A 12,949-nucleotide genomic window follows, 5' to 3' on the forward strand; every position below is an offset into this window, starting at 1 on the left:
TCAACCCAGATAATTATAATAAACGAATATTTGATTTAGAGATTTAGAAGTGCAAAAACTACAATATACATGAATAAAGAAAATAGCATCCTCTTTCTCTCAAAAATTGCTAATACTGAGAAAAAGCAAATCCGATTTTTCAATATTTAAAAATAATCTATTAAAAAACCTAAGAAATTTTTTAATGTTGAATTTAGAATCATAGAATAAAGTTATGGTTGAAGTGTCTGAAAATTAGTAGCCCTAGAGATATTTTACAGTATTTGATATGTCACTGTTCAATCTAGTACTTTGAAGTGATACACCCAACAAATCAGACTCAAATTATATATGCTATTATTATACAGGCAAGATACATGGTAAACAATCAAAATTAATTAAGTAGTAAGACTACACAACCCAACAGCGGATTGACGTAGTGCTTTATTTAAGCAGTCTGTAAGAAGGAAAATAATGTGCATCCCTATCATATACATTTATGTGTAAAAATACTAAGGATGTACAGTGTACAAAAACGTTTTGTTGCAGTTTTTCACATCCTTGTGGGTCTTATACTTAAGGAAATAAACAGTTAAATTTTACCAACAGTAATACAGTTCACTAAGTCTTAGTCCCTTCTGCTTACAATTCTTAACCATATGACTAGATCTTTATGCATTTAATGATAGAACTAGCAAGGTCAAGAACTTTCACAAATCCTAGGCTACACAGAGGCAAAATTAATGACCAATTTAAGATTTTAAAATAAATACTTTACATCTTTTTCATGCTCATCTGTAATACACTACTAGTAGCAGATACAGGAAGTTCTATTTTAGACAGTACAAATAGTAGCAGCAAAGTGTGTACATTGAGGTGTAATATATAGACCCTGCAGTTAGTAGAGGACCTCACCTTTTGCCTTGCCAGTATACTGTGGTAGCAATGCATTGCTTCAACAAGGAGTGGCAAACCTTATGAAGCTGCAAATAAGGTGAATACATGTGTTTAGTCATAAAAGCATTAGATTGAAAATGCCACAGGAATGTGACAACAAATGGATTAGTGTTAAAGCAAAGCTATGGAAACTTCACAATCAAACAGGAATGGCCTGTTTGCCTAAAGATGGCTGCAGTACAAGAGGGCATACTTAATCTGGAGAGGTCATTTCAAAATGAATCCTTGAAGATCTGGACTTTGATTAGCTTACTGGTTTTCATTAGACTTATTATGCAAAGCACAAAACCTTATGGATTGACAGTTTGAAAAGCCTTATACAAAAAAATAGACTAGCATTGTACAGTTGGTCAACCACCAACATCAATAAACTTTTAGCAATAACTGTTCACCAACGGCGGAATGTATCTGACACAAACGATTGTTACTACTAAAAATAAATACTACATTTGTTTAACATGTGTACATTCAAACTTAACACCAGGAAAAAAAAGCTAGTCCAGAACGTTACAGGCAAACCTTGCTATTCACCAACCAAGACTGGGTGGCACAAATATTCTACCCACAAGTTTGGTGAAAATCATAAATTTGAACCTTATGCCTGTCTATATTCTTCAGCCATCATAAAACCCTTAGAGGCAGAGGTGCAAAGTATCCAAAGTTGTAAAAAAATCTGCGATTGCACTTGATCAGTTTATAACAAGTCTGTTGGGCAGACTCAAGTTGAGCCTTCACTTACACGGGTTGGTACCAGCTTTAATATTGACAGGGATTAAGTCCTGGCAATTGATCACAAATTCCCAATTTCAGCCAGCAGTTAATGACACCAACTCATTTCTTCAGTGATATGTCTAACAAAACCTTGCATATTTGCCATACATCACAAACAAATGCTTGGTATGAACAGCAATGAATATAACAAAAGTTGCATCAGATGCTTAAATTTCATTTTTTAGTCATTATTGTGAAATTTTTGCCAAATGCCTTCTTCAGCATCTATTAAAACTCGGTTCCATTGATAGGCTGAAATGCATTAATGCTGCATCATGTACAGTACATCCTATTAGGACTTCATTTGTTTAAAAATACTCTTTGCAGGACACTATGTCAAAATAGTAGGAGGTAACAGCTTGAATCTTCAGACTGACATTTAGATTCATGCAAAAAACATTCAACTCGAAATGATTCCTGAAGATGCCCTGCCTCTGAAATCAAGTATAGCTCAAACTTTTTTTATTGTTCAGGAATGATTTCCAGTGATACACCATGACGACAGCTGAGCAGCAAAAAAAAGAAAGAAAAACTTGATGGCCTATTCTCTTCCACTGGCAGAGTATGAGAACTGGGGAAAATGTGGCCGTCTTTCATTGTCCATGCAGTCCATGCCATCCTCATCATCTACAAACAATAGTTAAAAGAGTCATCGTTAAGACATTTACTTCACAACAACAATTGAAACATGTAAAATAATCAGAGCGTTAGAGGGTGGATAGGAGAGCCTTTTTCCTAGGATGGTGACGGCAAGCACGAGGGGGCATAGCTTTAAATTGAGGGGTGAAAGATATAGGACAGATGTCAGAGGTAGTTTCTTTACTTAGAGAGTAGTAAGGGAATGGAACGCTTTGCCTGCAACGGTAGTAGATTTGCCAACTTTAGGTACATTTAAGTCGTCATTGGATAAGCATATGGACGTACATGGAATAGTGTAGGTTAGATGGGCTTGAGATCGGTATGACAGGTCGGCACAACATCGATGGCCGAAGGGCCTGTACTGTGCTGTAATGTTCCAAGTTCTAACTATAGTCAACTTAATTCAGAATCGTTCATCCTTACAGTCTTTTTTCAGCATTTCTTAAAGACTGAATGGTTTAGGGTTGTTCTCCTTATGATTATACATCCCACAGGCATACTAAAAATCATTTCAGAAACCCATATTGATTAATAAATACAGCCAATGACAGTTGTACATTAAATAATCCAATAACAATGACTAGAATATATTTGCCATGTTTAAAATGAGAAATATTTAGAACTACCACTTCCATGAATTTGGAAGTTTTCACGACAAACCAATAAATATCTAACTTGCCAAGGCACCAGGGTAACATACTTTTTGGCTATTACAACTAATAGGCTATTGGATGGTTACATGCATAGACACAGATTTCCAAGCTTCTAATATCTCTAAAATGATTGTACCCAATTTTACCTGAGCCATTTCAAAATCTGTATTCGTTTGATAGTATCTGAAATTTAGTATTAGTTGTCTAATCTTATCATTCATAATATATAAATACAGGTTTTCTTTAGCACAGTTTGGGACTTGCAGAAACATCATACAGATAAATTAATTTGTGCTAATTCAGGTCACCTTAAAACATTACTTACTAAAATATTAGATATATTTTAAAGGAAGAGATTTAAGATTTAACATTGATATTTGCAAAATTCTTCTGAAGGAAGTTCAGTAAATGGGCAAAGAGGATAAAAATAGCTGATGCCCGCCTTTTGACTTCTTGTGTTACAAATACAAAACTGTTGCTGTATTCAATCTTTGGTCTCAATTGTTTTAACTTTATTAGTGTAGTGTTGCTGTCAGAGGTTATTGTGTATGGTTCAAGATGCTATTCTGCTTCTCTCTGAAAAGGAAACAAGTGATATTGAAAATAACTGTTCTTCCAGCACTTGAAGATATGTTTGACATGTATTGGCAAATGTACTGATAAAATTTCAGAATAACTTTAACTTTTCCTAAATTCTAAGTCAATGCAGTACATTCATCCACATCCTTTGAAGGCCTTGAACTTATATGGATGTGGTACAAAGAATGGATACATGAAACATGACAAAAAATAACAACACTATGTGCAATTAATATAGTCATGCATCAATTGTGTTTTTTTGGTGTGTGAATTCTAATATCAATTGTCTTAATCAATTGTCACTGCATACTTTTTCATTCTCATAGATACTTTCAAATGCTGAGTCAGGAGCAGTTATAATTCCTTTAAAAAGGTGTAGGATTAGCTATGTAGGAATGAAATCCTGTATATTTTGACATATTCTTATCATACTAGTTGCTGCAGTAGGATAACGTTTTTTGATACATTTGGCCGTGAACAGAATAAACTTCTAAAGTATTGGCAAAAATCTGTAGCTCAGGTTGTGGATGGGGCTGTTGACTTGCTAGCCGAGCTGGCTTGTTTTCGTTCAGACATTTTGTCACTATGCTAGGTGACATCATCAGTGGAGCCTCCGATGAACCAAAGTTATTCTACTCCACTTGAAATAAATCTAAGCCAATCTGCAATTATTGAGGAATCCGATAAATGAACCCATCCTGTTAACTCTGTTTCTACTATTCACCTAAGTGCACATCATTTGCTCATGTATACACAATCAGATTAATACTTTATTTTCTAATATGAGATTCAGTTTTGACGACTGAAATAATCAAAATGTACAAGAACATCTAATGTAAATACTGTAATATTCTACTGTGGCTAGTGCTTTTCTTCATGGCTGATACTGCATCTTTTAAAAAAAATCTTTCATGGTGCGGGAATTGCTGGTAAGGTCAGCATTTATTCTCCATTCCAAACTGTCCTAGACAAGATTGCAATGAGCCATTTTCTTGAAACTCAACAGTCCATTCAGCAAAATGACTTGCTAGGCCTTTTCAGAAGTCAGATGTGAGTAAATCATGTTACTGTGCGTTTGGAGACACACGTGGTCCGGACAGCCCATTTCCTTTCCAAAGGGACAATTTAAGATTTATTGCGTAACTGAATTTAAATTCCGTGACACACCAGCTGCTGTGGTAGGATTTGTTCTGAGGAAGGGTCACTGGGCCCGAAACATTAACTCTGTGATTTTCTTCACAGATGCTGCCAGACCTGCTGAACTTTTCCAGTAATTTCTGTTTTTGTTCCTGGTGTTGTGGTGGGATTTGACATGCATTTCCAGAACGTTAGTTTAGGCCTGAATTGGTAATCCAGTGACATTACCATTATATTGGTATCTCCAACCAGAAGACTGAATGGCATTGTAACCTTTGTGTCCTTGAACCTGATATCAGATGCAGTTCAAATGATCAATGTCAGAGAGTTTGGATTTAATTAGAGAAGAATGGAATATAATTTGCTGTCATGTTGAATAATTTGAGTGGATTTAGGTGTTTGACTAGACTAAGGGGAGACTCGGTAAGAATATTTTCTCCATGTAGATTAATGGCATACACTTGGATGAACAGGGTACAATTTTAAAATGCTGCTGAGAAGACAAAAGAAGAAAATGTTGTCAATTGAGAGAATGTCAGTAAAGGACTTCACAAGGGTATAGATCAGAGAGGAGGTAATGGTCGAGTGGTATTATTGCTGGTCTGTCAATCCAGAGATTCAGATAATGTTCTGGGGACCCGGGTTCGAATCCTGCCACAGCAGATGGTGGAATTTGAATTCAATGAAATATATGGAATTAAGAATCTAATAGTGACTATGAATCCATTTCCATTTGTTGGGAAAAAAAAACGCATCAGGTTCGCTAATGCCCTTTAGGGAGGTAAACTGCCATCCTTACCTGGTCTGGCCTACATGTGACTCCAGACCCACAGCAACGTGGCTGACTCTAAACTGCCCTCTGGGCAATTAATGATGGGCAATAAATGCTGCCTAGCCAGCGATGCCCTCATCCCATTAATGAATAAAAAAAAAGCTACTGAAATAGGCGGCAGACGCAATTTCATGTTGTGAAGTGGTACATTTTGGCAGGAAGCAAAGAGCACAATTTTAAATGGCGTGAAGGTACAGGAAACATGAGGGTTTACGTACAAAATAATTGGGCCTTGCAAGGCAGTTTGAAAATATGGTTATTAAGGCTTTTTTATTATTCACTTGTGCGACATGGGTATCATTAGCACAGCATTTATTGCACATCTTTAGTTGCCCTTGAGAAAGCTTCTGAAGCAGTGCTGTCCATATGCTGTGGGTAGACCCGCAATGTTGTTAGGGAGGGAATTCCAGGGTTTTGTCCCAATGATACTGAAGGAAGAGAAACATATTTTCAAGTCAAGATGGTGACTGACTTGGAGGGGAACCTGCAGATGGTGGTGTTCCCATGTATCTGCTGCCCTTGTCCTTAAAACGGTAGTGGTCATGGGTATGGAAGCTATCTAAGGATCTTTGGTGGAAGGAGTGGTGCCTATAAAGCTGGCTGCTTTATCCTGGGTGATGTCAAGTTTCTAGGCAAGTGTGGCATATTCTATCACACTTCTGATTTGCGCCTTATAGAGTTAGAAGGAGAGTACTTGCTGCAGGATTCCTAATCTCTGATCTGCTCTTATATGTGTGACTAGTCCAATTCAGTTGCTGGTAAGTGGTAACTCCCAAGATGTTCAGAGTGGATAATTTGGTAACGGCAATGTGATTGAATGTCAAGGGCTGGTGGTTAGATTGACTCTTATTCGAGATGGTAATTGCCTGGCATTTCTGGGAAGTGAACATTACTTGCCACTTGTCAGCCCAAGACTGGATATTGTCTAGGTTTTGCTGTGTTGGACATGGACTGCTTCAGGGTCTGAGTCATCATGAATGATGCTGAATGTTTCCACTTCTGACTTTATTATGGGGAGAAAAAGATTGATTAAGCAGCTTGATGACACTACTTTGAAGTACTCCTGCAGAGATGTCCTGGAGCTCCAACAAGCGCTACTATCTACCACTTTGCATGGTATGATTCCAAGCAGCAGGGAGATTTCTCCTTGAAACCCAATGACGCTGATTTTTCTCCCTGTAACCTTTGATCCTCTCGACTATCAAGAATTTATCTATCTCAGTCTTAAAATATACTCAATGATCAGGCCTTCACAGCCTTCTGTGGTAGTGAAATCTACAGATTCACCACTATCTGGCTAAAGTTTCTCCTTATCGCTGATCTAAACGGTCTTCCCTTTACTGTAAGCCTGAGCGCTCCAGTCCTAGTCTCTCCTACCAATGGAAACATCTTCCCAAAAATCACCCTGTCCAGGCCATTCAGTATTCTGTAAGTTTCAATTAGATCCCCACTCATCCTTCTAAACTCCATCGAGTATAGACCCAGAGTCCTCAAATGTTCCTCATATATTAAGCTTTTCATTCCTGGGACCATTCTCGTGAACGTCCTCTGAACCTGCTCCAGGGCCAGTACATCTTTGCTGAGATATGGTGCCCAAATCTGCACACAGTACTCCAAATGTAGCTTGACCAGAGCATTATAGAGCCTTAGAAGTACATCGCTGCTTTTATATTCAAGTAACCTCAAAATAAATGCCAAAGTTGCATTTGCCTTCCTAACTACTAACTCAACCTGCAAGTTTACCTTGAGAGAATCCTGGACTAAAACTCCCAAGTCTCTTTGCGTAGAACTGGGTGGTGCAGGGTTGAGGAATCTTATGGATGGTCTGAGAGATGGTGGTCTGTTGAGTAGAAAATAGTCCATGCTTTTATTCTTCTTACCAAAGTGCATGACCTCACACTTTCCCACATTGTATTCCACCTTCCACTTCTTTGCCCACTCTCCTAACCTGTCCAAATCCTTCTGCAGCGTCCCCGCATCCTCAATACTACCGGTCCCTCGACGTATCTTTGTATCGTCTGCATACTTAACCAGAATGCCCACAGTTCTTTCATCTAGATCATTAAAATATAAAGTGAATAGCTGCGATCCAAAGACTGGCGCTTGTGGAACACCACTTGTCACTGGCTACTATCCTGAGAAAGACCCTTTTAACCCCATTCCCTGCTTTCTGACAGTCAGTCAATCAGGGATCTATGCTAGTACCTTGCCTCTGACACTATGGGCCCTTATGTTAGTCAGCAGCCTCCTGCATGGCACTTGTCAAAGGCCTTCTTGAAGTCCAGGCAGAGAACATCCATTGGATCTCCTTGGTCTAACCTGCTCATTATTTCCTCAAAGAATTCTAATAGATTTGTCAGGCATGACCTCCCCTTGATGAAGCCGTGCTGCCTTTGCCCTATTTACCACACACTTCCAGATATTCAGAAATCACAATCCTTCACAATGGACTCTAAAATCTTACCAACAAGGTTAAGCTAACCAGCCTGTAATTTTCAATCTTTTGCCTTCCTCCCTTTTTAAACAGGGGTGTCATGTTAGCGATTATCCAGTCCTCTGGGACCCTCCCTGACTCTAGCGATTTGTGAAAGATCACCACTAATACCTCCACTATCTCTTCAGCTATCTCCTTAAGAACTCTGGGATGTAGTCCATCTGGTCCTGGTAATTTATCGACCTTCAACCCATTCAGTTTTTCTAGTACCTTCTCTTTGGTGATGGCCACCATACTCAGTTCTGCCCCGACTCTCGAATTTTTGGGCGGAGAAATGGCGGATGGGGTTCAATCCGGACAAATGCAAGTGATGCATTTTGGAAGATCTAATTCAAGAACGAACTATATGATAAATGGGAAAGCACTGGGGAAATCTGATGCACAGAGAGATCTGGGTGTTCAGGTCCATTGTTCCCTGAAGGTGGCAACGCAGGTCAATAGAGTGGTCAAGAAGGTATATGGCATGCTTTCATTCATCAGACAGGGTAGTGAGTACAAGAGTTGGCAGGTCAAGTTACAGTTGAATAGGACTTTGGTTCGAACATATTTGGAATATAGTTCTGGTCGCCACATTATTGAAAGGATGTGGATGCCTTGGAAAGGGTGCAAAGGAGGTCCACCAGGATGTTGCCTGGTATAGGGGGCGCTAGCTATGAAGAGAGGTTGAGTAGATTAGGATTATTTACATTAGAAAGACAGAGGTTGAGGGGTAACCTGAATGAGGGCTATAAAATCATGAGAGATATAGGCAGAGTGGATAGCAAGAAGCTTTTCCCCAGAGTGCAGGACTCAATTACTAGGGGTCACGATTTCAAGGTGAGAGGGGAAAAGTTTAAGGGAGACATGAGTGGAAAGTTCTTTACGCAGAGGGTGGTGGGTGCCTGGAACGCGTTGCCAGCGGAGGTGGTAGAGACAGGCACGATAGCATCATTTAAGATGTTTCTAGACAAATACATGAATGGGCAGGGAGCAGAGGGATACAGATCCTTGGAAAATAGGCGACAGGTTTAGATAGAGGATCTGGATCGGTACAGGCTTGGAGGGCTGAAGGGCCTGTTCCTGTGCTGTAATTTTCTTTGTTCTTTGTACTTGTGTCTTCCATTGTGAAGATTGATGCAAAGTAATTTGCTGACACAACATCAATCGCCTCAATCTCTCCACCTGTCTCATTCACTCCAATATCTCCCCATTGGACCACACAGCCTTTTGCTTCCACCCCACCTCACCAACCTGCGGAAAAGAGGGGTTCAGTGGTGGTATAGCGCCCTGACCTCTACATCACAGACGCCAGGTGCCAACTCTCTGACACCTTCTCCTATGGTCCCCTTGATTACGACCCCATCCCTAATCACCAGACCACCATCTCTCAGACCATCCATAAGATTCCTCAACTCAGTTCTAGCTCCTTTCCAAAATCCATAAACCTGACTGCCCTGGTTTACCCATAGTCTCTGCCTGCTCCTGCCCATTGAGCTCCACTCCACGTACGTTGACTCTGTCTCCATCACCCCTCCACCCCCGACCTCGTAGGCCTGGAAGTCCCCATCTACATTCGGGACACTACCCACGCTCTCCAACTCCTCCAGGACCTTCAATTCCCCAGCCGCCAAAACCTTGTCTTCACCATGGACATCTAGTCCCTGTACACATGTATTCCCCAGGCAGACGGCCTAAAAAAGGTCTCTGTTTTTTCCTATCCTGTAGGCCTAACCAGTCCCCCTCTACCAACATCTTCACCCATTTAACGGAACTTGTCCTTACCTTCAACAACTTTTCCTTGAACTCCTCCCACTTCCTACAAACCAAAGGGATGTCTATGGGCACTCATATGGGTCTGAGTATGCCTGCCCCTTCGTAGGATACGTGAAACAGTCCCTCTTCCACTGTTAAACTGGCACCATCCCTCACCTCTTATTCCACTACACTGATGACTGTATCGGCTCTGCCTCATGCTCCCATGAGGAGTTTGGACATTTCATCAACTTACTAACATCTTTCACCCCAATCTCAAATTCACTTGGACCATCTCTGATACCTCTCTCCTTTTCCTCGACCTCTTTGTCTCCATATCTGGTAACAATGTTAGCACCAACATCTATTTCAAACCCACCGACTCCCACAACTACCCTGACTACAGCTCCTCTCACCCAGCCTTCTACAAGGATGTGAACCCTTGCTCCCAATTCCTCCACTTCTGCCGCATCTGCTCCCAAGATGGAGCTTTTCACTCCTGGACAGCACAGATGTCCTTTTGCTTCAAGAATCGCAACATTCTCCCTCTGTTGATTGAAAATGCTCTCAAAAGCATCTCTTGCGTTTCCCACACGTCTGCCCTCAAATCCCCTCCCCCCAACAAAAATAAAGACAGAGTACCCCGATCCTCACATACTACTCCAACAGCCTGAGCATCCAGCGCATCATCCACTGCCACTACTGCCACCCACAATCTGACTCTACCACCAAACAGATATTTACCTCCCCACCCCCATCTGCCTTTTGTAGGGACCACTCACACCACAACTCCCTTGTCTGCTCCACACACTCCACTAATCCCGTCACATACAGAACCTTTCTCTGGAACCGAAGGAAGTGCTTCACGTGCCCATTCACCTTTTCTCTCACCTCCATCTGAGGTCCAAGACAAATTTTCCATATCCAACAGGGGTTCACCTGTACATCCTCCAACCTGGCCTACTGTACCCATTGCTCCTGATGTGGCCTCCTCTACATCGGTGAGACCAAACGAAGACTCTGTGAAAGATTTGCAGAGCACCTGCGCTCTGTAAGCTATAATCAACGACACCTTCCGGTTGGTAACCATTTTAACTCCCCCTCTGATTCCCTTGGTGACATGTCCATCCTGGGCCTCATGGAATCCCTACAGTGTAGAAACAGGCCCTTCAGCCCAACAAGTCCACACTGAACCTCAGAGTATCCCACCCAGACCCATCTCCCTACAATCCACCTAACCTACACATCCCTGAAGACTACAGGCAATTTAGCATGGCTAATCCACCAAACCTACACATCTTTGGACTGTGGGAGGTAACCGGAGCACCTGGAGAAAAGCCACGCAGACAACTCACGCAGACACAGGGGGAATGTGCAAGGTCCACGCAGACAGTCGCTCGAGGCTGAAACTGAACCCAGGTCCCTGGTGCTGTGAGGCAGCCGTGCTAATCACAGTGCCAGCGGGCCTCCTCCACTGTCAAAATGATGACACACGCAAACTTAAGGAACAACGCTTCATATTCCGCTTTAGGATCTACAGCGTGATAGTCTAAACATAGAATTCACCTGTTTCAAAATCTCCCCACTCCCCAGGCCTCATCCCATGTACAACCCTCGCCTTCATCCTTGCCTCCTTGACTTGACACATACCTGTCCATTTCCTTCCTCACCTATCCACCCCACCTTTCCCACTGACCAATCCTCACTACTCTCCTACCTGCATCCACCTATCACTATCCCACCTACCTTCCCCTAGCCCCACCCCTCTTCCCTTTATTTATTTCCCAGCTCCCTTCCCCCTCCCCAGTCCCGATGAAGGGTTTAGGCCTGAAATGTCAACTCTCCTACGCGTCTGATCCTGCCTGACTTGCTGTGTTCCTCCAGCTCCACACTGTATCGACTCTTTTGTACTGATGTGCTGGGCTCCCCATTTTATATTTCTATTTTAGATTACCAGTATGCACACTATTTTGTTTTTGAAAGTTATGAAGAAACATCTGAAAATTTTGGTTTCACCCTAACTGGGGGACTCTGTCCAATCTTGTGAACTGCACTTTAGGAAGAATGTAAAGACTAAGATGATGATAGGATGCAGAAAAGCCTTATGAAGTTATGCAGTTGGATTTGGATTTATGGGGTTTGTTCTCCTCAGAAAACAGAAGTTTAAGTGGAGGTTTGATATGAAGGCTTCATGAGGAAACTAGGCTGGAGAACCAGAACACATCAGTTTCAAGATAATTAGCAAAGTGGTTAGGATCTGGATGCAATAGCTGAAAAAGTGTGGTGGAGGTACCACTTCTTTCAAAAAAAACTAGATAAATAACTGAACAGAAAACAATCTGTAGGCCTAGAGGCAGAAAGTGGGACGAGTTAAGTTGTAGAAAGTCAGCACAAATATGCAAAACTGAAAATCTGTGCCATTACCATTCTACGATTTTAATTTCAGTGATGACTGTCATGCTTTTGCCTCCCGATTAGAAAACAGACAGCATTCATGGGAAGGTTTTAAATTTCTTCTGCAATGTGATCAAAGTTGTAATCGGGGGATGGTGGAAATTCATTCATTATGAAAATTTTGCTGATCACCCTATCTCACCACAATATCAATATCACTAAAGGCTCAAATTTACACTTGTCAGTTGTATAAAAACCAGGTGGTTAAAACTCTCCTTCATGGAAGGGCCAGCAAAAAGCTTGGAACTCCATGGGGATTGAATCATTTCCAGAATGGCACATCTCAGAAGAGAAATAACTCTGAGAGAGATTCCATAATTTAATGCCTGTGGGAGGCATGCATTATTTCAGAAGTCTAGTGCATTTATGAGAACTGGAATCCCTATAGCATTAATTCTTTTCAGCCCCACAAGCCAATAGAAGTAACAGTCTTCCATTTATAGATCACCTTTCACAATCTCAGAAGTTCAAAGTGCTTTAAGCCAACAATGTACTTTTGAAGTGTCTTCATTGTGATGCAGTACACACAGCACAGCAAGGGACCAAATAAAGATGCAGTAACAACCAGATAATCTTTTATGGAGTGTTTCAGCTGAAGAGTGCAGCTGAGTTCAGGTGTTTGTACGCAGTTTCTGGTACTTTGTGCCATGTCATTCATCTAATACAGCGCTTGGTATCATTCATTCAAAATTACCCAGGCTTGATATAGTGACACCAAAAGAA

At 41.2% G+C, this 12,949-nt stretch overlaps 1 protein-coding gene across 12 annotated transcripts in view; it reads right to left on the minus strand.

Annotated features, from left to right (window-relative positions):
* Positions 1-207: 207 nt before the first annotated feature.
* The window catches only part of akt3a (v-akt murine thymoma viral oncogene homolog 3a), a 397,520-nt gene continuing 384,778 nt past the window's right edge, over positions 208-12,949 (minus strand). For all 12 annotated transcript variants that reach the window (XM_059648719.1, XM_048536499.2, XM_059648714.1 and 9 more), the window contains one exon: positions 208-2,334. In XM_059648719.1, coding sequence (XP_059504702.1) covers positions 2,249-2,334 — 86 coding nt within the window. In that variant the 3' untranslated portion in view covers positions 208-2,248. The remainder of the gene's footprint in view (positions 2,335-12,949) is intronic.

The sequence above is a fragment of the Stegostoma tigrinum genome, chromosome 9 (genome assembly GCF_030684315.1).
Source record: "Stegostoma tigrinum isolate sSteTig4 chromosome 9, sSteTig4.hap1, whole genome shotgun sequence".
Lineage (NCBI taxonomy): Eukaryota > Metazoa > Chordata > Chondrichthyes > Orectolobiformes > Stegostomatidae > Stegostoma > Stegostoma tigrinum.